The following is a 25168-nucleotide window of genomic DNA, read 5'->3' on the forward strand; positions in this document are numbered from 1 at the left end:
CACAGGAGTCAGAGCAAGGTCGGACAGCCTGCTCCTGAAAACATCCTTCCCACAGATACAGAGGTAAGTGAGGAGGAAATGTTTTCACAAATTTAACAAGAAAAATCACGGAAGTCCTAGAAAAACAGTCAAAAATTGGTTATTTTGTGCCTTTAGGTGATCTGTGATGGGTTCTCCAGCTTCTCCACACAATCACCTGTGTGTGCAGTGCTAGTTCATGGCATCCAGCACTAACACAAATCCCAGAGGATCTGGGCCACACAGGAACTCATTGGCTCACAGAGGAAACCCCAAACCCACTTGTTCTTCATGTTAGGCTTATGCTGAGGGGGTGCATCCTGCTGCAGACGTGTTTAATAAAATCAGAAAGGTCAGACTGGTTGGGATTGCACAATGAGAGAGCTGAAAAAAGCTAAAATAGAGGAACCTGAAGGATTACAAACCCATTTGCATTAGTATTGCATTTTGAACCACAGCAAGGCATGTAAGGACCAAGCCCTGGATTCAATCCTGAGCACTCAGATGGAGTGTGCAGCAAGGTGACCTTTAGAAAGCCACACTAATGTAAAATAAAAAAATAAATGTGACTAGTTTTCATAGATGAAAGCCCAGTGCTACCCACCAAACCCACTAAGAGCTCCATTACCTTCAAAAACTGAGCTGGTTTCCTGTGTGGATGGATCCAGCTGCACAGCTTGGCCTGCATGGATCTGGCCACACACCTTTCACTGGGATGAATTCATCTGCACAGCTTTTCCTGAATAAATCCATCTGCCCAGCTTTACCTGGGTAGATCCATCTGCCCAGCTTTACCTGGATGGATCCAGCTTACACACCTTTAACTGGAATGAATCCATCTGCACAGTTTTACCTGCATAAATCCAGCTGCTCACCTTTACCTGGCTCTGGAGCTGGTGCAGCCCATGCCAAGGCTTTGGCTGCAGCAGCTGTGGGAGCCCTGCCTGCCCTCCCAGCCCATATTTCTGTCACATGGGCCCCACTTGGAGGGTGAACTTTATATTGAGCCATAAAAAAAAAACCAAAACAACCAACAAAGCACTTGTTACCTTATATAACCCTTCAAAGAGCACAAATAAGGCTTCATCAGCACCAATATTATATAACTGCTGACTAAGGGTTTTCCTTAGGACACAGGGTTGGTTGTATTTTATTTTCTTTAAAGGCAGGTTGATGAAATAAAACTGGCCAAGAGGGTCAGGTGTTCAGTGAAACCCAGAACCTGCCCAACTAGTATTTAAGATCCCCAACATGCAAAACTCTGATCATGTACAATTAAATGCAAAGAAAATACTATGGAAACGTCTGCTTGCTCAAATTACCACAAGAAAGGATTTGATATTTTTTAATCATGGACAAATTTAGGAGGATGACTAAGAGAAATCCAATACTCTTGTGTCTTTAGGCCTTATGCAGGAATCTTCAGCTCCTGCTGAGAAAACATTAACCTTGCTGTTCTTTGTCTGTTCTACATCCTAGCAGAGAACATTTCAGGTACATAGGCACAGAAATGGCACGTGAAAACTCATAAAATATATTTATAAATCACTTCCATAAAGACAGAAGTCACAACAGTATCTTCTATCTAGTTTAAGCATCCAACAGAATAAATTATTTTTATTTTAAACAACCCCTTACAACAAATCACTAAAACCCCATCACTAAAATCAGTGTTACTTTATTCTTTTGCATTAGATGTTAAGCTTGAGCAGGATATTTAAAAGAAGCAGAGGCATTGTACTGTTTGTAACCGACCCACACGTATTTAACTGTTGCAGATGAAAAGGGGTTTTGTTCTTACCAATAAATTTCTGAGGCATTGAGCTTTTTCTCTTTGCCACGTTGCTTGCTAGCCTGTCCAGCACAAGGGCTCTTTCAGTCCCCATCTCTGCCTTGATGTGCCTTGCCTCCACGCTGGCTACGTTGGAAAATGTGAAAAGGAAGGGAAAAAAGAGAGAGAGAATAAAAAAAAACACAACACGTAGGTGAAAAGGAAAAAAAAAAGAAAAGAAAAATTTAAAAAAAAAAGGAAGATCTGTCTGGTTTAATCACCAATCAGCCACATAACTGGAGGAAACAGTTTGGAGATATAATGCAAAGTTGGTTTTGCTTTTTCTGTCATTCCTGCTCCCTGAGCACCCGCTGTGGTCAGTGGCAGCACAGCCCTGAGCTCACTCAGGGGGCAGCACAAACCAGAACTCACCAGTGAGTGGAAGTAAATGAACTGGCTGGGAGCTTGGTTAAATTGCAGATGGAGAGAAAAGCTGTGCTGGCCTTTCTTTTTTATTCTGAGTAAGGCTGGGTGACACCTGCACACTCAGTGTTTCAAACTGCAGGAGACACTCAGTGCTTTTGCTTAACCTTTCAGATATCAGTCATAGATGTCTTAACGAATCACTAAGAAACTTGTATGATATAGATCAGTGTTCCAGTAAAATAAAAGCAATAAAACCTTTCAAAATTCAAAATTTTAACTCTTTTTTTTTTCTCAGGTGTTACTGCTGCTTAATAGTTTTTCCTAAATGCTACAGCTAAAACTAACTATGGAGGTTTCCTCTGTGTTTTAAAACTTACAACCTCCTAATTTTCTAATTTTTGGAAAAATACCTGTGCCCTGTGATGACTCCCTTGGGATTGGGCTAATTAAGGCTTTTCCCATTTTCCAGAGCTCCCCTCAGCTGTGCTAAGCAGTGCCCAGCACTGCACAGAAACTGTGCTTGCTCTCAGCTCCTGGAGGCTGCAGAGCTGGAGAGCTGCCACCTCATATCACTACCACCACACTAATACTGATCATAACTGCTGTGGCTTCCCCCCCAAACCCTGCTCACACCTCAGCAACACCCATCTGGACCAGTACTTTTATGTCAAAAATTACAATAAAGAGGAAAGTCATTGCTAAGAGGATCAGTGACAGGGTTCACTGTGCTGAGAACTGGACACATCTTAATGGACTGCTTGAGTCTGTAGGAATTTGGATTCACAAGCTGAGGACAGTGAGGGGTGATTTACTTTCCCAAGGTGCTATAAAAGGTTGGATCTCACTGTGAAAGAGTCCTGGTTGTTTTGTTACTGTACATACATCATCATATCTAAATACAGAATCATGGAAATATGGAATGATTTGAGTTGGAAAGGACCTTGAAGATCATCCAGTGCCACCCTGAAGACCTTCCACTGTCCCAGTTTGCTCCAAGCCTCATCCAACCCAGCCTTGGACATTTCCAGGGATGAGACACTCACAGCTTCTCTGAGCAAACTGTGCCAGGGCCTCACCACCCTCACTGGGAAGAATTTCTTCCTAACATCCCATCCAACCCTGCCCTAAAACCATTGTCCCTCCCCTGTCACTCTCTGCCAGTATAAAAAACCCTTCTGCCTCCTTTTTAGAAACCCCTGGTAGGCCAAAATGAGGTCTCCCTGAATATATGAAACATAAGTAAGAGACAAGCAGTGCCAGAGAAAAGCAATAAGAGCACTCTGCTATCACTTCAGTCCTGCTAAACACAGATTTATTGAGTATCAGACTTAAATTTCTGTTTGCCCAGTGCTGAAAGTGCAGCTTCATCCTTCCCAGCTCTGTGCAGCCTCTGTACCTGTTTGTCAGTGCTGCTCCTGATAACACGAGTTTCAGTCAGCACAAACCATGACTCACCAAACCTCAGCCAGAACTATTTGTTCATGTTTGTTCAGCAGTTTGAAAATGAAAAGTGTTTCAGAGGTACTTGGTGCCACAAACACCAGCTACAAATGTGAGTCAGGGAGGATGGGACAGGGTCTGGCTCCACTCAGTCACAGTCCTGGAACCTTGGCAGGGCATGGAGTGCCTTGGAGGTAATAACACACTGCTCTCCTAGTCTCAGCTTTATTCCAAATTACTCCACTGTGTTTGGAGGTTCCCATAAATATATTCATCCCTGCTCCCAGCATGAAATGGCCAGACATGATGTAAAAGCTGCACGAAGTGAGACAAAATACCAGGTGAAGGTGACACTCTGAGGGGAAGGGAGGGGGGTAGAGTGTAATCATCTGCTTGGGTTTGGGCCAGAAGCTCTAGTTTGGTCTTGAAAATTATAGGGTTTTTAATTTCAGGACTTCAGTTTAATTCTTATGCTCCAAAGCCTGGAATATGCATCTTTATATTAAATTTAAATGAGTGTAGTCCAAGGTTTGAACTATCCCCAACCCCAAAGCTTCATAATCTTGGCTGGATCATTGCACAAGTCATTAACAACAGTGATCTAAATTTTAAAAACCCCAACAACTCTGAACAAAATAATACTGTGTGCTGTGTACTCAAAAATGTACTTTTCTCTTTGTAAAGAAAAAATAAAGAAGACACAAATTGCCCATATCATAAAAGCAGCTCCCTGGTCCCTATTCTTTGTTTTTCTGATTTTGTTGTTCTAGTTCTTTTTTTTCTCAGTCTTTACCTCTAGGAGTTGCACTCTGAGGACCCATGGGTTGCTCTAGTAAAGCTTTAATTCCACATTTTCAGAGTTTTTCCCCTGTCCTGACAGGACTCAGGGCAGAGCTGCTGTTGGCTCTCCCAGCCCCAGGAGCACACTGGAAGCTGCACGTAGCACATCAGGGATGACTTGTCAACGTTATTTATGTGCCACCAAGGGAACTTGAATTGTTAAATTAATGTCAGGAGGGCAGATGAGAGCTTCCTGCAGGGATAACAGAGTCTTTCCTCAGAGGAGATCTGCAGAGACAGCAACTATTGACCTATATAACACTTCTGGGGCTTCTGTAGAATCAGTTTTGCAGCTTCATGGGTCTCTGCCTTTTTATTTTAGTGCTGAAAAAGGTCTTTGCTTTCACATTAAGGTTTTTTGACTCCTTGCTACTGGCTATCTTTTCCTAAACAAAAAGAATAATCTCTATTTATAGGCCACAAAAGGTCTTTGATGACATTTTCACAACCCAGCCTTAGGGAAACAATGTCTGCTCCCAGTAAGATGAAGGTGGTTATACAGGTTCTCACCCACAACACTGCTCTCTGCTCCCAGAAACTAGCTGAAAGTTATCTCATCCAACTTTTTCTTCTGGATTACATATTAAACAATCCAAGAATAATATTTAGCATTTAGGAAACAGCTTTTTAATCACTCCAACTTCTCTGAGGACTTCTCAAATATAGAGTAGTAATCACGCCCTCTCTCCCTTTTCAATTATCCTCCCTCTGGATGATTCAAGTAACTTATTTTCTCACTGCAACATGTATCTAAAAATAAAATTCAGGCTGGACTAACAGAAATGATCAAGTGGTTTGCTCAAAATTACATTGAGAAAAAAAAAAAAATACAGAAAATCCAGACTTCCAAAGCACTGAACATACAGCAGCCTGGGATCTTGGGTTATCCTGCAAGCTCAGGGCTCTGATGGCTCAACTGCAGGGCCAAAAAGCAAAAAAAAAACCCTCTGAGGATGCTGAAAGAAACTCTGCAGCTCACATAAATCCCCTGGTGCCTCTTGGTAGAATCTGATCAGTGACTCTGGAATGAGAAGTTGAGCTCCTAAGCATGGAATTTTGGTATAAAGATGGGTTGATCTCTCCATGTTTAAAGCTGGGTGTCCCTCTCCTGCTCAGCCAGCACCAGGATGGTGCTCCCTGACCCCCCTGAGAGGTGTCTGTGCTGCTCCCAGTGCTGCTGCCTGTCTCTCTGTACATTTCAGGTGTGCTCCTGCCTGGATAAAACATTTCCAGAGTGTATCCATTTTCCTGCCACTGTGAATTATCCATTATGGAGGACTTTTGATGCTGTCTTGTGAGTGCTGGGTGAGGATCCACCTCTCCAAACACTGCTGTGCCCTGGCCATCATGGGTTCACTGAGTGGTTTGGGTTGGGAGGCACCTTAAGGCTCACCTTGTACCACTCCCTTGCCATGGGCAGGGACATTTTCCTCTAGCCCAGGTTGTTCCAAGCCCTGTCCAAGCTTGAACATTTCCAGAGATGGGACATCCATCTCTGGGTCACCATGTCACCTTGCAGCTGGAGGGAGAGGTGCTGCTGTCTCAGCCCCAAGCACACAGCAGCACTCACCCTGCACTGAGCTGTTCCCATAGTGTGGTTTCTGCCACACCAACCAATGTGAGCAGAATGTTTAGAGGGTGCAGATATTGTTAGCAAAGCCCTCAAGTACAAAGCTGAAATTAGAGGCATTGCTTCCTGTAGCATCTCTGTGTGGTCACTCAAGAAGGGAGAATGGAACAGAGCTGGGTGATTGTGCAATGAGAACAATGTGAGAGAGATGGTTATCAGGGACAATGCTTCAACTTCATTGTTAGATGAAAATTCTCTTTTAGAAATATTTCCACATTTGAAAATATTTCCACATTTGGAATATGAAAGCATGGCCTCTAAAAAGCAACTAGAATGGTTACTACTGTCCTGATGCTTTTAAATATTTTAATCAGCTAGGAATGATGGCATGTAGAGCACTTTTGTGTCTAATGACAACTCCATGTGAGAATCATAGAACTGTGGAATAGTTTGAGTTGGAAGGGACCTTAAATCTCACTCAGTTCCCCTCTCCTGCCATGGACAGGGACATCTTCCCCAGATCTGGCTGAGAAGCTTGAGGGGAATTCAGAAAAACACCAAAATTCAAAGTGATGCAGAAAAGTAGGGAAAGGGTCAGCAATGGAAAGAGGATGTTTACTAAACACAAATGCAAAGTGTTACACTTAGAAAAAAAAAAAAAAAGAACGTAGTAAGCGACCTCCTGGGAGGTTTGCAGTAGAAAAAAAAAAAAAAAAGAGCGTAGTAAGTGACCTCCTGGGAGGTTTGCAGATTTCCCTCTCCCTGGTTCTGTCACCCAACATCCTGTTGATACAAGAGAATTGGATGGAAATGCCCCAGGAGTTCCCATTTTCCATAAAATTTCCTACTTCTCTAACAACACTGCAGTGTGTGTAAGGGTGTGAAGGTCTCCAAGGCAGGGGAGCAGCCACCTCTGGGCACAGTGGGGATTTCCACTCCCTGTGAGCAGTGAAGGTTCCCTGCAGTGCTGATTCTGAAATTCATCTAAAGCATGGCTCAGATTAGAACAATTTCAAAGCAGAATCCTGCAGCAGGTCTCATGCTTTCCAATTTCAGGGGTGGACATGTTGGGTGATTGCCCTGATGTGAATGTGTACTGTAACACAAACCACAGTTACAATGTGTAAGGGTTCTCAGGAAACCCTAAACTTGCTGATGAGCTAATAACCAGTTACTTCTGTTAATGTTTTAAGAAATATGTCACTTGCTGACAAGAAGAGAGCCTCCCCCCAAAACTGTAAAATTATTAAAAACCTCTATGAAACACACTGATTTTCAGGCCTGGCTTGTGATGATTCCTGCAGAATCTTGTCCTTTAATGCTGTTGATAGAGTTATTAGGAGGAAATTCCTCCCTGTGAGGGTGGTGAGGCCCTGGCACAGGTTGCTCAGAGAAGCTGTGGCTGCCCCATCCCTGGAAGTGTCCAAAACTGGGTTGGATGAGGCTTGGAGCATCTTGGAATAGTGGAAGGTGTCCCTGCCCAAGGCAGGAGAGGGTACTGGATGATCTTCAAGGTCCTTTCCAACCCAAACCCTCTGTGATTTCATGTTTTCATTATTTGATGTTTTTTCAAGGCTGCACAACAAAAGATGGGAGTCTGAATTCTGAAACTGGCCTCAGCTCTGCTTAAATCAGTCATAGAATCCTTTGGGAGGTCACAGCCACTCTCTGACTCTGAATGGCAAGAGTAATTTTTTCCTGACTTACTGGGGTGTTATGAGATTCAAATCACACAATTCATTTTAGGATTTGAACAGTTCAGGTGAAACAGGGACAAAGATTACGGTGATTATTTTCACCAAAGTATTTTGGAACTGTAGCACAGAGACTGCAAAATGGAAAATAAGAAAAAACATGTTTTGATACATTTCATGTTTTCCAAATGCAGCTCTATACTCAAAGGAGCCCTTTACCTCTCACTCCCTCCTAAGCTGATATGTCAGTGATTTTGGGGATACCACTCCCTTTTCATGACCTAGATCCAGGCCACTAAAACTGCTGTAAATTCTAACAGTTATTATTCTAAAGAAAAGGAACTATCAAACACATTGAGAGAGGAACAACAGCTGTCAACAACTTATCCTGTAAAATGAACCACATAACAGCATTAATGTAGGAATCATTTCACTCACTGAGCATCATCACCAGAAATGCTGGGTACAAGGTATTTTAGATGTTTTACACCAAGCAAATGTTATAGAAAAAAATATTAAAATAAAAACACTAACTGCCTGCCTGAGGGCTACGATAAACCAGCACCTTTAGAACATTATAGCCCCTCAGGTTACTGGAAAGGAGTAGGAAAAGCTGCTCTCAGGCTGTGGGTTAACAGCTCATCAGAAGCCCTTTTCTAAGCCCTGTAATGTACTGAAACCCCAAAACCACTGCAAGGTGATAAACTCACCAGCCTCACACATGCCAGCGTTCTGCAGGTAAGTCCGGCACCGCTCCTTGTGCTCCTCTAACGAGCTCCTCTGCTTGTAGCTCCTTCCACAAAACTCACATTTGTAAGGCTTCTCCACTAGAAAGAGAGACAATAAAAGAATTTAAATAATCACAAGAGACCACTAAAAGACTGTCTTGCTTGAAGTGTGATGGTTCTAGCGTTGTGCTGGTGGGGGACAGCACCACACTGCTGGTCTTGATTAAATCAGAATCTCATTTATCCTTGGCACATAAGTTCATTTTTGACTTTGATTCTCTGTGAGGTTGAACTTTTTTTTTCTGTACAGAGCAGTGCAGTGATAACATCTATCATTTAGAATCAAGGTTTTCTTTCTGAGCCCATGTAAACACAGGATACAGACAAATTCAAGGGCAAGCACAACCTGTCTCCTGCAGAACAGGGGCAGCTTAGATCGAGTTATACCTGGCTTGTTATTCAAGTCACCTCATCTCTGTGCCTCCATTTCCCCCTCTGTAACATGGACAGAACACCCTACCAGGCTTGAGAAGAAACACCTGTTGAGCATTTTAAGAGATTCAGATGAAAGGCACTACACCACAGTGAGGTGGCAATAGATTCATCTGCCTGGGATTGTGCTCCTGGAGCTTTCCTCACAGCTCAGAACGGCACGGGAGGAAGTCCCAGCAAAGAATGTCTCACACTCTCCTCAAGTTCAGAGCTTGCTGGCACAGCCAGCTCCACTCATATGAAAATGAGCTGATAAGGTGGGCATGGATCAAAGCTTGGACTTGATGATCGTGGAGGTCTTTTCCAACCAAAATGATTCTGTGAAAAAAAGCTGGATTTATTTGTGCAAGCAGGTTTGTGGTCTGGGATATGGATTCCCATGGCCACTGCCTCTGCACCAAGGGCAGAACCAGCCCCAAGCTGGCTCCAGGAGCAGCAGTGAGCGATCACTACTCTGCATTGAGCCTTCCACAGGCTGAGCAAACCTTGCTGACTGTCTTTTCCACACCGAGTGTCCCAGTGACACACATCCAAAACACATGGAGTGCCTGTGAAGTCACTTACCAGAATGTGTCCTTAAGTGACCCGTAAGCGCATCCCTCCTTTGGCAGGCATAACTGCACAGGTGACACTTAAAAGGTTTTTCCCCTGTGTGTAGTTTAATGTGGCGGAGGAGGTTTCCCTTCTGAGTAAAGGAAGCTCCGCACTGATTACACTGGAATGGCCGTTCACCTTAAAATGACATACAGAAAAGGACATTTAATGGTTACGTGGGTATCATGCTGTCCTCTGCCTTTTTGGAAGAGGAAAGAATGAGATGTTGGATTGATTTCTTTCTATAGGAACGCACAGAGTGTGACTTCAGTGGGAGGGAGGTGCAGCTCTGGTGTCAGAGCTGCTCGTAGCATATGTAGGACTATGGAAAACACTGCACAGTTCTTCCATGGAAAGAAGTGCTCTGGAGGAGGCTGATTCCAACAAGCCAGCAATTTTTAGAAGGAAAAAAAAAAGTCTTATCTTACTGCAGGCTGAAACTTAAGATGCTCACTGGTTTGTTGCCAAAGTACGGCACAGAGAGAAATTTATACACAGACTGAAAATGGCAGCACAAAACCAAATTAACTTTTGCTTTGTGCCAGAAATACTGCATTACATAGTGCCTTTCATCCAAAATTCTTAAAATGCCTCACCGACTTGCTTTTAATAATATTCAATCTTGATAAGAAGAAAGGTGGGTAAAGTGAGGCACAGAACAGTTCGTAACTTGATAAAGATCACATCTGGTGTCAAGGACAGAACAAGGAAACCCTTGTTTTGTATCCTTTTTTTAAAATAACTAGTCTAGATTGAAAATGATCATCTTTTCAGTACTCCAGCTCTTACAAGAACAACAGAGGGATATTTACCAGTGTGGCTACGCTTATGAACCATCAAGACATTGAGGCTAATGCAGGCTAATCCACAGATATCACAATTCATCTTTCCACTAGCTGGCCTGACGTTGTCATATGAACCCGAGTGTCTTTCCAATTTAATGCTGTCATATTCGTTATATTCTCTGGGATATGTGTAAGGCAGTTCTGATTCTTCCAGGTTTTCCATAGGCTCGGCATTTAAAGCACTCTCCTCTCTTTCACTGTATTCACCTTTCACTTTAATCACATCATCTGCAGGTAAAACAAAGCACAGGAGTGAAAAAATGGCTAATCTTATGCACAGTGAAGTACCTTAGGAAAAAAAAAATGGATTAAAAATTATATAAAATGACAGTATCGATCTTCCTAAAAGTTTTACTGAAATATGCAGATGTGAAACTTCACTGCTCATGGACACTTAGTGATACTCACAGTGAGATAACCCTTGAAAGCAATTAACCTTCCTGGTAATTATCTTTAATGGAGAATTTCCTTCTACAGATTATGAAAGCATAATACAGTACAAACATCTCCTAAAATTACTAGCCAGGATTCAAAAGAAAATATTTTTTCACATCACTCACAATTATTTTTTTTATAAAAATCAGCATTTCAGGTTGCTTCTGTGAATTGGAAACACACAAAGACACAAATTAAAAAGAGTAATTATATCTTATAACTTATGGATATCTTGTGGAAACTCTGGTGCTTGGAACAAACCTAGGAAATATGTCTGATCAGTGTAGGACTCCCAGTTTTTCCATGGGATAGATTCTCACTAGTTAAACCTAATCAATAATCCTAATTTTCATTTGTGAATGTCAGTTTTTATCCATAGCTCTCAGGTGTGTGAGGAGCAGTTAATAATCTTGATTTACTATGTGATAAAACTAGCAGAGGCAGGGTAAAGGTTTCCTGATAAATAAATATATCCCAGAAATGCCAAAAGTTTTGCCTGAAGTAATTTTGTGAGGATGTGGCATCTCCTGAAGATCAGCATCCATGGCCTTCAAACAGTTTCCTGGACCTGCAGCCAGTTCAGGGGAATTCAAAGGCATTGCCTCAATAAATGCAGCTCTGTGGCAAAGGTGGGTGTAACAGGCAGCTAATGATTTACTAACAGAGTAAAAATGCAAGCAAATTGGTCACACTGTATAAACAGCTGATGATTCCCAACTTAGGGTGCTGAATTTCCTTTCCACAATTAACTCCCAACATTACCAGCACTTCCATTAAAATCTTTAATAATTGCCAGGACAGCTTAAAGCTGGCTGAGAAAATTGGGGCTGTTCAGCCTGGAGAAGAGAAAAATGTGTGGAGACCTTACAGCACCTTCCAGTGTCTGAAGGGTCACAAGGGAAAGAAAATTCATCATGAGCTGGAGTGACAGGACAAGAGGGAATGGCTTTAAGGTGAAAGAGGGAAAAATGAGGTTGGGCATATGGAAGAAATTCCTCCCTGTGAGGGTGGGGAGGTTGACCAGAGATGCTGTGACTGTCCCTGGATCCCTGGAAGTGTCCAAGGCCAGGTTGGATGGGGTTTGGACCAACCTGGGAGAGTGGAAAATGTCCCTGCCCAGGGCAGGGTGTGAGACTGGATGAGCTTTAAGGTCCTTCCAACCCAAGCCATTTCATGGTTCTCAGACAAGAGACAGAGAAACTCAAGTTGTGCCTCAAGATATGAAGATGAGCACCAGGAGATGCACCACATGGCTTCCTGTTTGAAAGTCTTGCTCCCTGGCCACCTGCTCCTCCCTCCAGCCAAGGGTTAGACAGTTCAATCTGGCACTGAATCACTTGCCCTTCCTCCAAAGTACAGAACACGAGCTGCTGAATATGTATTAGCTCTGGTTCTGAATAATCAACCACATCAAATGCTGAGAACAAACAATGGGTGGCAGTGAAAATGAGGTGGCAACATAAAAGCAACGTTGAAAAAGAAAGATCTGGCAAGTTAAACTTTCATGAAATTAAAAATTTCAGCCACATTTTAGAGAGAAAATCACTCCTCTGGCCTAATTGATTGTATTAAGCCATGTCAATCTATCTGACTTTGGGTTGAGCTGAGGGAAATAGGTGGGTGATGGTTTCTTTGTCCTGCACAAGACCCCACAGTAGTGTGGAAAACTCTGAGATCCCTCTTGTGCTCTCCTTGGATGGGGATATTGATGGAAGAACAGAGTTTTCTCCCATACTGTGTGTTTTTATCCCCTGTCCTGGAAAATATGTAGATTTTGCTGTTGGGACTTGCTGCTCCAATCTTGGATGAGTTCAAGTGGGTTTAGGTGTTTGCTCAGAGGATCACAGGGAGCTCCAGGTTCACAAAAAAATTGACTGTTTTTCTTTATGGCTCCTTCAGTGCCAGCTCTGCTTCACATCCCATGGATTCCTGCTTCCACAGGACCACAGCTTCCTCTGCAGTTGCCTTCTGCTGCCAACTACATGCCCAAGTATGTGAAGGTGATCTTGCTATCAAGACTCCTTCAAAATTAGTTTATACAACCATTTTCATCATTCCAAGGAAAAAAAATGATTGCCAGCTGCTGAAAGCAGATTTCAACACCCATCCCTTTCCCAGGGAAAAAAAAAAAAAGCATTTTTGCTTGGTTGGTTGGTTGTTTTTTTCCCTCTCAAAAGGAGGCTGTTCCAAAATAATTTGCTACATCCTGCCCAGCATGGTAAAAGGAAGTACCCGGTGCAGCTGCACCTTGTTGGTGCTTTCAGAAACAATTTCAATTCCCACTTTCTACTTAACGTCTCACCTTTCATCTGCATCACACGTGGTTGTTGAGCAGAGGCCAAGCTGTGACCTCCAGTGGAGGCTTCTGTGCCATTTGCTGCTCTTTCTCACCACAGTTCTTGGTTCACAGCTCCAGAGCTGAGCCAGGGTCTGTGTGGCACAATGTGAGCATTGGTTTGAACCCCCCACAGAACATCCCTGGGGACTGGTGTAAACTGGTCAAATCATTTTCTGATCCCACCATGGAAAATAATCACCTCTGTAGTTTCCATACTGCACCTTGTAGTAACAGAGGTGGATGCACCTGGGTTTTGATCAAGGCTTTTCCATCACTGCCTCTGCAAAAAAACAGGGGATGTTTCAGGTGTCCATGGCACCCAAAATTCGAGTGTTTTCCTGGAGGTATTTGAAGGACTTCCACAGAAAAATTCCTTCTCTGATGGATGGGACCAGGAGAAGCCACAAGGGAAGAGGCTTTTTAAACTCAAATACAAATTAGAAGGGTTGGAATTTTTTCACTTGTTATGGTTTAGGGGCTAATTCACCTCCTGACACAAGGCAGCTTTGGTGCAAAGAAGACTGAGGAAAAAATGGCTTGGTATGGGTTGGACTAAAATTAACTTGTGGAGTCTGGAGCCACCAGATTACTTTTCTGGCCCAGACTTTTTTTCTGTACTGGCATGCACAGGGAATACCATGTGTTCAGGAGATTGGCAGCTGTGTGGAAGGTTTATATCTGTCACTTAAAAATCATATCAACATATTTTATTAGATCAGGGAGTTTCCAGGCTGGTCTGCCTTCATCAAGAGGAAGGAAGCTGTCACTTCATGTAGAATAGGGAAATTTAACAGAGGAAAAACACAATTATCCCTAAAAACACTAACAAAGTTCCCACAGTGGAAAAAATAAGTGCTATCATGCCTTCTATTAGGCAAGTAAAGAGGTTGTAAGAGAAAAAAAAGCATTCATGGAGTCCAAGCCAGGGAACTATTTTTCTTGAGGCAGTTCATGGAGTTTACACTGAGAAAAAAAAGCTGCAGCTTTTAGAGAACAAAGTGCTGGTGTGATGTGTTAAGGCTGATGCACATGGTTTCATTTCCTGGGGAGATGATTACAAGATGAAAGACATACTCCAGAGTAATATTTTTGTTTCACCTGAAACACTGTAAAAACAATGGGTTCTGGAAAAAATCCAAAATAAAGCTGCGGTGGCAACTTCAGACTGAGTCACCACCCAAACAGTGCTTGTGTGTGCTCTATAAAATGATAGAATCACAAAAGGTTTGTGTTGGAATGACATTAAAGCTCATCCAGTCCCACCCCCTGCCCTGGGCAGGGACACCTTCCCCTCTTCCAGGTTGGTCCAAGCCTGGCCTTGGACACTCCCAGGGATGGGGCAGCCACAGCTGCTCTGTGCCAGGGCTTCCCCACCCTCACAGGGAGGGATTTCTCCCCTAAATCCAACATGAATTTCCCTCTTTTCAGCTTAAAGCCATTCCCTCTAGTCCTGTCACTGCTGTTTCTGAAGCAGAGCCCCTCTCTGCTTTCTTTAAGTCCTTTCAGATACTGGATGGCTGCTCTGACATTTCCATACAACCTCTCTTCTCCAGGCTGAAAATGCAGAAATCAAAAAAGTTGAGAGAGCTGAACATTTAGGGCAAGTTGGAGAGTTTCTGAATCTTAGCTGTTTTCTCTAGGAGGAAGTTTCAGAAGGAAAACACCCAAAATTCTCCATTTAATCTGAGACTCTGGCATCAAATACAGAGGAGAGAACATAAGTTTTGTCCTGTTGTTAAGCAAAGTTTACCAGGAGCGATGGGAAAAGCACAAGGAATGAAACCCAGAAGCTATTAAAGACAACTGCAGGAAAGGGTGATGTAGCTCAAGTGTTTTACAAGGAGTGGGGTCATAATCGTGAAATCCTCAGCACATGCAAAAAGTCAACTGGGTAACAAAGAAACTTAATCATCTTAATGTGGCATTTTAATGATGCTGCTGATTTGCTGTGCCAATTCAGAGATAATGAGCCCCTAATGCTACAGATGTTCAGCCAGACTAAAGGAAAAAAAAAAAAAAAAAAAAGGAAAAAGGAAAGCTTTTCTTGTATGCCATTTCCTAACTATCCAATTAAACAAATTGTGAAAGCATATAAATAGTTTACCAGGTTTTGACAGCTGTTAATGGGATTCAGATGCTGAGGAACAAGAAGGGAGTCGATATTGGAGGCTTCTTGTGACTACCTGGGTTTGACAGGTATTAACTGATGATTCATCACCCTTATCCCCACAAAACCCCACAGACACATGCCAGAGCTGCTCCCCTCCCAGAATGAGAGATTCCTGTGCCTAACCCAGCCTGAGACAGAGAGCAGTGAAGCTGAAAAAGTCAGGGGAGTTTCCAAATTCAAGGCAGAATCCTGAGCGTTGGTGAGAAACACCTCAGCAATGGAATCAACACACTGGGGGCAAAGATAAGTCATGAATAAAAAATTTCCATATTCCTTGCTGAGTAAAGAGAGTAGTACATCCCATAAAAATTATAAACCAGGGGAAAGTAATTAAAATAAACAAGGCTATGCCTACGTTTTTTTTTTTTCCTCAAGCAACAAGAAGAAAACAATTGTGTGTGTATACTGAGAATTTGGAGACTGTAACAAATGGAGAATTATAAAATGTAAAGTGACACAATAGCAACATGAGATTTTTTTTTTTTTTTTAATGAGGCAACAGTATCAGAGTTAAGACAACTTTTCTCCATGTTTTTCTTCCACCCCACTGCAGATATCCATCTAGGGAAGGGAAAGGATTTCAAGCATTTTTGGCCCACCCTGATTTGTTTTCCCTCTGACTCCAGCCTGGGAACCCTTTTTCCTAACAGCTTTTATGACATCATTGTTTGCCAACAAAAAAGAGCAATCAACTCACAGCAGAATTAACTTCCAGCCAGACAGAAGAAACAACCACCCCAACCAGGACATGGTGACACCTTGCAGGGTGCAGACACTGGGCCTGTCACATTTCTTGGGTCCTTTTTTGTGTCACTACAGGCCAAAGCAGAGATTCCTGCACCAAAATGCCCAAATATTGCATTTATTACTTGGACATATTGGCTTTGGGTTTGTTTTATCTTTGTGCCTTTTACTATTTCCTTAGTAGTGTTCTTCAATAGTCATTTTTACACCAAAAAAACTTAGTAATTAATTTGTTTAGGTACTTTATAAAGCAGGAGTGAGTGGTGATTCTTAAATTACCCAGTGCAGAATGCACCTGGTGGAAATTTTACTTCTAAATATAGGAGAGAAACTTTCATCATTCCCCTTTGTGGAGTGTAGGCTCAATGGTAATGAGTCTCCTTGGTTTTATTGTGACTTGAAACAAAAATAGAAACAAATCAAATTGAAATGCAGCACTGAGAATTGGAAAGAAAATAAAAAAAAAATCAGCCAGGCATCATTTTCCAAGTGCTCAGATGTGTATTTTCTACTTCATTAATACCAGTGCCTCTCTATCATTAAAGCATAGTGTAATTTATCTGGTTGTACAATTAATTGCAAAATAACACCAACCAAACAACACACATTGTTTTCAAGCTCATGTAAGTCAGGAAATGTCAATTATGTAACTGGTTCTTCAAGCATCTTACTTAAAATAATGATTTTTCTTATAAAGATTTATATTCTTGTGGAAATACTTGATTTTACACACAATATTTCCCCTCTACTATCATATTTAGTGTTTTTCTAGGATGTTCATTCAAAAGGTTTCCAAATTAAGTTGAAGTTATACTAACAGAAATAGGGGTAAAGGAGAAATGTTCCCCAAAACTGAGTGTTCCCAAAGCTGGAGTAAAACAGGACAAACTGCACAGCAACACTGTGCAGTGCTGGGTTTAGAGAAGGAAATGACATTTAATTTCATTTAGCTGCATTTAAATGCTCTTTAGTGAACCTACAAACAGAATTTGGGGAAGCAGAATGACCTTCCCTGGGACAAATTGGACTAAGGGCTGGAAAACTGTGGTTAGTGTATGCTGAAACTACCATGGGATTTTATTTAAATTTAAAAATGTGGCAATAATTTGTCATTTTTACTCAACTTTCTACACCCCCAGTGCTGGAGGTGAGCACAGAGGGAATGCCATCCACATCCTCAGGCCTGCAGGGCCCAGGTTTTCCAAAGTGTCCCAGATGAAATTTATTTTAATTTTGACACCTGTTAACATTATCCTTTCAGATTTGAATATCTTTAAAGTCTCCTCCTTACAAAAAAAAAAAAAACAAAACAAAACACAGAAAAAGATGAAACTGCACAAGCTCTTCCCTTCCTTTGCCGTTAAGATACCATCAGCCAGAGAAAACATTTCTAAAATTACAATTCCTGAAGTCCAGCAAGGCAGATACAATCACAACCGTTAAATCAGACTTCAATGAGACAGTTAATCAGAGAACATCTGGACCCAACAGTCAGACTGAGAAAGGCCACATGTTAAATTCAGATAATCACTGGCATTATTTATATCAAGGGACCAATCACTAATGTGACCACACAGGCACGGTCAGCTCTGGTCAACTGTGCTTCAAATGAACTTCAAACCTGAGAAATTCAAAGTATAATTTCATTTAATCTTTGTACATTCATCTCCCAGGAGCCTTCTTGACAATGCAATATATTCTTGTAAGAAAGGTTAAATAGGGAGAGAAAATTAGATAAAATAATATGAAGAATAGAGAAATGAGGAATTTTAACACGTATAGGCTGAAGGCAGGAGCTTAGTTCAAATATTCTTAAACACCCTGAACAGTGCACTGATTTGATAGAATTAAAAAATTCTAGTAGTAAATAACCTCGACTTGAATTTTAGATTACACCTGTGTCATCTATTTGAGATTCTTTAATGAAATATTTGTAATTCACTTTCATCATAACCTTCAAGAGGAGCGAACGCATCCTCTCCGTGCTCCCATAGGAACTCTGATCTCCCAGCTCTTTCCCAACCTAAACATTCCCAGATTCAGACCTGCAGGACAAACCCAAGGCTCCCTGGAAGAGCAGGATTCCTGCTCCGGGAGCACCTGCAGCTCCCAGAGGCGCTCCTGGAGGTGGAGCTGCTGCACCAGGAGAGCAGGAGAGGAGCGCGGCAGGTGAGCGCAGCCTCCCGCTGCTCCAGGGGAGTACAGCGAGCCCTGATCCGCCTTCACAAAGTTCCTAAAGCTGCTGCAGAGAGGGAGGAGGAAATAAAGGCGGAACAAGAGCTGGAGCAACCTAAAAGGAGAGGCAAAACCGAGCCGGGGAGTCTCAGGTGAAACAGGCACGGAGCACCTGGTGCAAATTCTGCATGGTTCAGTTAAAAGTCAGTAATGAGACACGAGAGCCACCAATTCCAGTGCTCATGGAACTATTTGTAAATGTTTTTAGCAAAGTTTTCTGACTGTTGTGGATCTGTTTCCCTTTCCCAATACTTTTCCAGCAGCACAATGAACCTGTCCCTTCAATTCCCATTTTGTGCTGAATTAACAGCCTGGTTTGGGGGCAAAATGTGACTCATCCCCATTAACTGGTTTCTTTCTCACCAATCTGTATTTCCAAAACTGGATTATTTCCTACAATAACATGCAATTTGAGTTCCCAGAGCCATTTTTAGCATCTTCACTTATTTTCTGCTGGGGTGAGTAGGGAGGGATCACAACTCATCTGCCTTGGACTGGATTTAATTTTGATACCAAAGGAATAAATATTTCTCTCACCTGTAATTTCAGGGAATTATTTTGTATGGATACAAGATACACGTTGTAGAACAAGTGAAGGGGGGATAAAAGGAGTTTTAAAAGTTATTAAATGAAGCCCATCATGTATTGAATAACTGTGCATTCATCCTCTTTCCAGCCCTTGTTCTGTCTGAGAGCTTCCACTGGGAGTCAGGATATCTCAAAAATAAATTCTATTTTCTAATCGCCATAATGGGTTAATTAGAATGAGAAATAGCTGCACTTTCTGATGATCTCCAGGCAATCAGAGCAGCCGAGTGTCTGTGCCAGTGCTGAGTGCTCAGGATAGTCCAGCAGATGTCAATCATTTACAGGCTGGGTGACACACCACCGCCCCGTTGATGTCACCCGGCGTGCCTGGCAGCATTCCTGCCGCTGACGGCAGGCTGAAGAGTTCAAACAAAGTCAAGAGCATCGTTTGTTGATAAGGAAAACGCGGCTTTCAGTGCCAGTAGAGCCCCCAGAGAAGCCTGACCCGTACAGCACAGGCTCCTTGTTGGGTTTAACACTGCAGAAATCCCCTTGCAGTGAACTTCTGCTGATGCTGTGAGATAACCCCGAGTCCCATGAGCGCCGGGGCTCGAGCTGGGCTTGGGAGATGTAATATTCTGATAAAAAACGGCACTTCCTTTCCAGGCAGATAAGTGCGTGTTCTTGCAGCACCGCTGGAACCTCACTGAGCGCCCCAGCGAGGCTCCGTCACCTCTCCTGCCTCACTCCAGCCTTTCAACCGCCCCCCACACTCACCTCAGTGCAGCAGCAATTAACATCCATAAACCACAAATGTGGCTTTTATCTCTTTTTAGCTCGCAACCATGAAAGCTCGCTGACATTCATAACACCCCAAAAGTTGTCTGCCTCAACAGCTGAGAGAATTAAGACACAATTAAACATTCGTGCTTGACTGCGACTCCCAGAGGAAGGAACGTGGCTTTTTAAATTTAATTTTTAAATTAAAGACGTGTCAACTTTGGCCACCAAAGGTAACAGTGTTGCTGGCACAGAAAGAAACAGGGGAAATCAAGCGCTTCCCCCCCGCTCTCATTGCTTGTCTCTTTTCAGACTAGACACAGGAAGCACCATGGGAACGGTGTATTTTTATGGTTGCAGGCGAGCATACACCATGTGCACCACAGCGTGCAGCTTCCAGTCCCTTGAGGCAAGAAAAGGGGGTTTTGTTTCTTTTTTTCCTTCTTCCCCATCAAGCTTTTAATTACCATTTTACTATAGCCTGCTGCCTAATTGTTTGCCCGATACTTAGCGCTGATCATCACGGAATCCTGTTTAACAGGGGGGTGGAATAAGACAAGTTGGGTTGTTTCCATGGAATGGCATCTCACCTGTGTTAGGGCACACATAAAACCATCATAAGCTGGTGTGTTTGCACAGGCTCAGAGAAGTACAAATATAGAACAGTCAGCTGGAAAAATGGAATTTTAAAATTCCCAATGAGACTCACTGATGGTGTTTCAGCCCTATGCATTAATTTAGTGCTTTTATGAACTGTTTGTAAGTTTTTAAAAGGATCCCAGCATCACTTTTAGCATAAAAAAGCTCCACCAGACCAAGTCAAACAACATCTAGATTCAAGCAGGTCCAGCTTCTGCTCAAAGCCTCAGAATAATTCCCCACAACATACTCACAATGTCACCCATGAATAATGCAAGAGTCACAAAAACATGTAGTCCAAGAAACTGAAAGATTCCTACTCACTACGGATGGCTGACAAGACATGGAAAAACCAGACATAATTGTGCTGGAGAAAAACATGTTACAGACATACTAAGGCAGTGGAAAGCAGGTTATCAAAGGCCTGATCTCTCTCCATGAGTCAGTGGCCTTCAGCAGATGGAACAAAGCCCGGGGGCACGGATCATGTGGGGGTTCAGGACAGAAAAAGGAGAGGTTTCTGTGTCACAGGCTGTCACCAGCAATGAATTGGGAAGGTGCTGGAGTGGAATTGCTCTCTCACAAACGTGATTAACATTTATGAGAACCACATAAATATTTTTCATTATTTCTATTTAAATAGAAATTAACCAATATGTTTTTTCAGGTGTAGGCGGGACATAATCCTTTTCCCAAATGCCATCACCAATACTGATGATATTTCTATTCTGTGATCCTGGAGAATATTATATATATTCATTTTTACCAGGGTTAGTGATCCCCAAAAAATAATCCTCCCACCAGGACAGCACTGTCAGAATGTGGTTTCATTTATAGAAGTCAGACAGTAGTTACTGACCCACGAGGACTGCTCAGGGACTAACAGAGATGTTGCTATTTTATAGAGGGCATGACATGAAAACTGAGATTATTTGTGAATTTCAGTCTCCAACAGCAACTGAACTGGTGTTGTTGGGAGGAAATTTAAGTGCATCAACTGATCATTGCATGGCCTGGAGTACTAGCACAGCATGCTTAAATATTTAAGATTTTTTTTGTGCTTCCGGTATCAGAATGACTGCAGAGTGCAGTGTGTGAAGCACTGAAGCAAACACAATGTATATTTTATTTTGTGCCATTTTACATGGAGAAGCTGGAGGTACCTTTTTTGTGCATTTGAAGCAGCTTTCTCCTTGCAGTTGGGGTTTTATTCCTACAGTGAGCAGCAAGGAATGGGGCACTGTGGTACTGAAGGTTCATATTCACTTTATAATGAATGAGCTCTAATGGTAAGGGAGGCTGCTAGAGGGAAATTATGTTTTATTGATATTTATAGCATTGTCTTTGAGATGTAAATTTTCAGTGTTTGCATTCCAGAGCAAATGGTAAAGAGACTTTTAGAGATCAGCAGCAATATAAAAAATGAATGGTAAGAGCAGTACTGACACAGTCTCTCACATGTCCAAGTTTTTCCTGACTTAAATGTATCCAAAAGAGAGTGAGAAATGGTACTGCAGGCACAGGGCAGTCAAAGAATAGGAAAAGGACTTGCTTCATGTCTGGACTCTGCATAGGAGCAGGATGGACAAGGCTCCTGGAATGGGAAGGTGGGAAAAAGCTACAGCAACTCCTCTCAGGTGGTCAGTATTGAGGAGTTTGGGAATGAAACCCTGTCCTGGCTTCCTGCACCCACAGCTCAGTGAGCAGGAGGAGTAAAGGGCTGGAACACACAGGGAGAAGTGAGTTAGTGAGAGTGGAATTGGTGCAAGGGGTGGACAAACAGCTGGAGCACGGCCGTGAATATTTTATGTCCTGTGGGATCTGAGAGATCAGCTGTCTTGGATGTAGAAAATGCTCAAGTCTTCCATATTCTGTCTATTCTATTAAACTTCTGTATTTAGGGTAAGCAGAGCAGAACTCACCTGCCCAAGGCAGGCTCTATATTGCAGACCTCTGTAATGAGCTAATCTCAGCTGCAGAATCCTGCTAAGCAGCAGCTGCTCTGGGGACATGAGGCTTCTCATCCTAAATTTGGTCAAAAAACCTGTGTGATGCCTCTCCATAAGGTCAGACACCAGCAGAATTCCAGATATTGGCACTGTAGATCCTTGAGTGAGATTCATCTCACCACTCCCTTGAGTGTTTTATGTTTACTTGCATTTTGTTAACCAATAAAAACAAATGGTCATTAATAATGCAGAAGTTTAACCTCTGCAAAATAATCACAATGATGTTAGAGGAAACAACCAAAGCACAGCCAAAACACATAATTCTTTAGTGATTTACTTGATTCATGTGATACAAACTCTACCTCAAACTCCTACCCAAAGCCACAGCTGTAATTTCCCTGGACCTGTGGCACTGAGAGGATCTGTGAAACTGGTAACACAGAGTGTGCTGTCCCCAGGACAGGTGCCCCACATCCTCCACCAGGCACAATCCTCACTGCTCGTGGCTGAGGCCCCTGGCAAGGATGAGCACTCTCAGATCATGGGCAGGAACTGTTGTTAATGCTGAGATTTCAGTTTAGGAGCTTCTACAGCACAGAAGAAACCCAAATCTCTGTCATAGGCACATGTAAACCCCTGAGCTCTGTAAGATTGCCAAGTTTCAGGAGCTGCTGCTGTTTTCTTCTATCTATAAATACTTATCTATAAGTACATATTAGCTTACTATTTTAATTAATCTTTATGTTTTCTCTCAGACCTGTAGGAAGGGTATTTTCTTCAACAATAAATGTGGAAAACTGACCAACTTCCCCTTCACCCACAGTTTAAAGTACAACATTGCTGCTACAGTTTCGAATTTTACAGGTCTGAGTGGTCCTGTGAATTTGAGGCAACTTGTTCTCTCTTTCAAAAAAGAAAAAAAAAATAATTATGAAGTTATTTTTCAGGCATGAAAGGACTTAGCAGCATTAATAAAAATTGCAGTCTTAACACAGGTTTTGCCTATGCAAACTGCTCTTAGGAATTTGTTGCCACACACATTAAAGGCTCACCAGATCCACTTGCTGTTTTATCTTCCCATCCATATTTCATAGATCCTGTAAAACTGACCTTGGTGGAATGTAATGGAAAAGTATTACTGTTCTTTAGAGTGTGTTGAAATGCTCTGAATGAATTTTATTGCTATTGCTTTTAAAGACATGCTCTCATAGCATAATCAGATGAATAAAGAGACAAAATAGAACTGTTATTTATCAGAATTCCAACTCTACTTTACCTCCTGCTTCTTCATTAGACTGATTGTGTTCCTTCATATCTTCCACATTATCCATGCTTTCCATTTCCTGGGATTTGTTCAGATTACAGTCTGTCAAATCCTCTTGTTCTTCTGGGAAAAAAAAAAAAAAAATTAACTATTTATTCTCCAAGAATATTTCCAGGTGATTCCCTCAAAGAAAGCACCTGCACACTACCAACACTGCTGACAGTATCCACAATGTTATTTCTACAGATGCTCTGATTCAACTTTGGGGAATGATTTTTACTTCCCAAAATCCTTCACAAATTCTCTCACACCTCATTTTCAGCTTTTGCCCAGATCTAAATATTCTGAAGATTGTTCTAAATGACATCAGGAATAAAATCCAATACATCTAACCCTATCATAGGTGCTCTGACAACTTGTGTGAGCAGAGATGGAACTCCTTGGAGCAAGGCAAAGGAATCACAGATCCACTTTGTTCTTTTGGACAAAATATGAATAATTCTGGCCTTAGGCCAGAAAACTGCTCAAGCACATGTAACCAAGGCTCCCTTGAACCCACTTGCACTTCTCTGCTTCTTCCACGTGTGTATTTTTAAATATCAACATTATCATGCAGATCAGATTCCCAGAGATCTCAGCCTCTCTCCTTGGAAATAAAGACACATTTTTAACTGTGAAATTTATTCCAGTGAAGTGTTTCAAATAAAGCCTCTTTCATTAACCCCATGATGCAAACTAACTCTATATTATGTGTATTTCTGTAAATTCCAGATTAATATTCCATTAAGAAAACAGTATTTTCTTTCAAACATTATGAGAATTTTTAAAATTTACAGTAATACTGTGAAATTGCTGGTAAATCCTTTAACTTACTGACAGCTGGATTGTAACACCCCTGATTTTTCTCAAGTTAAATATTACATTGGAGCTGAAAAGGGACTCAACTTTTTGATTAATAAGGGAGTGAAACACTTGTCAAACTTACTCAGGAGGTTTGTGTTCATATTTTCAGAAATGCAGTCAACCAAGAGAATTGTATTATTCTTGCTTCCCTAATCAAAACTTCCAACTTGCTCGTGAAAATATTTCTTTTCCTTCTATACAATCTTTTTTTTCCTACTTCACTGTTCCAATGTTACACTGAACTTCCATGCTTTTATTTAACCTCTAAAATTTACTTTTTTTGCCTTAATGCCCCTTTTTTTTTACTTTTGACTCTGTTATTTAGTGTCCTGGGACCCTAAACCAGCTTCAATTCATGTCTTTTTCTCCATTGAAATGTAAAATTGTTAAGAGAGGGTGGAAGAACAGAACTGAACAGCAAAATACCTGCAGCTATGGGCTGTTCCTGAGGGTTACTGAGGTCCATCCCGGGCTGTGAATCTGCAAAAGACAGAAAAGCAGCCTGAGGTTGATATTTATATTAGAAATATTTAGATCAGTTCACGACACAGTTGTTACAATCTTATAAATTCCCGTTCTCTTGGCTGAAAGTAAAATTGAAAAAGAAAACATTTCAAAGAAATAAAAACCAAATTAATATCATGCTTTGCTTCTTTATATCCTGATCACTGGCCTGTGCCCAGAAAAAGGATTAAGTGTGATTTACTAACTTCAAAAATTATAGAATAGAAAATTTATGCTTTTGATATACTCATTGATTACCCT

General features: G+C 41.8%; 1 protein-coding gene across 10 annotated transcripts in view; it reads right to left on the reverse strand.

Moving 5' to 3' along the window:
- Positions 1-25168, reverse strand: part of IKZF3 (IKAROS family zinc finger 3) — a 56899-nt gene that overhangs the window by 4096 nt on the left and 27635 nt on the right. For 7 of the 10 annotated variants that reach the window (XM_079327553.1, XM_079327548.1, XM_079327551.1 and 4 more), the window contains 6 exons: positions 24830-24883; positions 23513-23623; positions 10386-10646; positions 9544-9711; positions 8470-8586; positions 1820-1936 (listed from right to left, as the gene is read on the reverse strand). In XM_079327553.1, coding sequence (XP_079183679.1) covers positions 1820-1936; positions 8470-8586; positions 9544-9711; positions 10386-10646; positions 23513-23623; positions 24830-24869 — 814 coding nt within the window. In that variant the 5' untranslated portion in view covers positions 24870-24883. The remainder of the gene's footprint in view (positions 1-1819; positions 1937-8469; positions 8587-9543; positions 9712-10385; positions 10647-23512; positions 23624-24829; positions 24884-25168) is intronic. The other 3 variants (XM_079327556.1, XM_079327555.1, XM_079327554.1) reach the window with 2 other exon arrangements.

This window comes from Erithacus rubecula (genome assembly GCF_903797595.1).
Source record: "Erithacus rubecula genome assembly, chromosome: 27".
NCBI lineage: Eukaryota > Metazoa > Chordata > Aves > Passeriformes > Muscicapidae > Erithacus > Erithacus rubecula.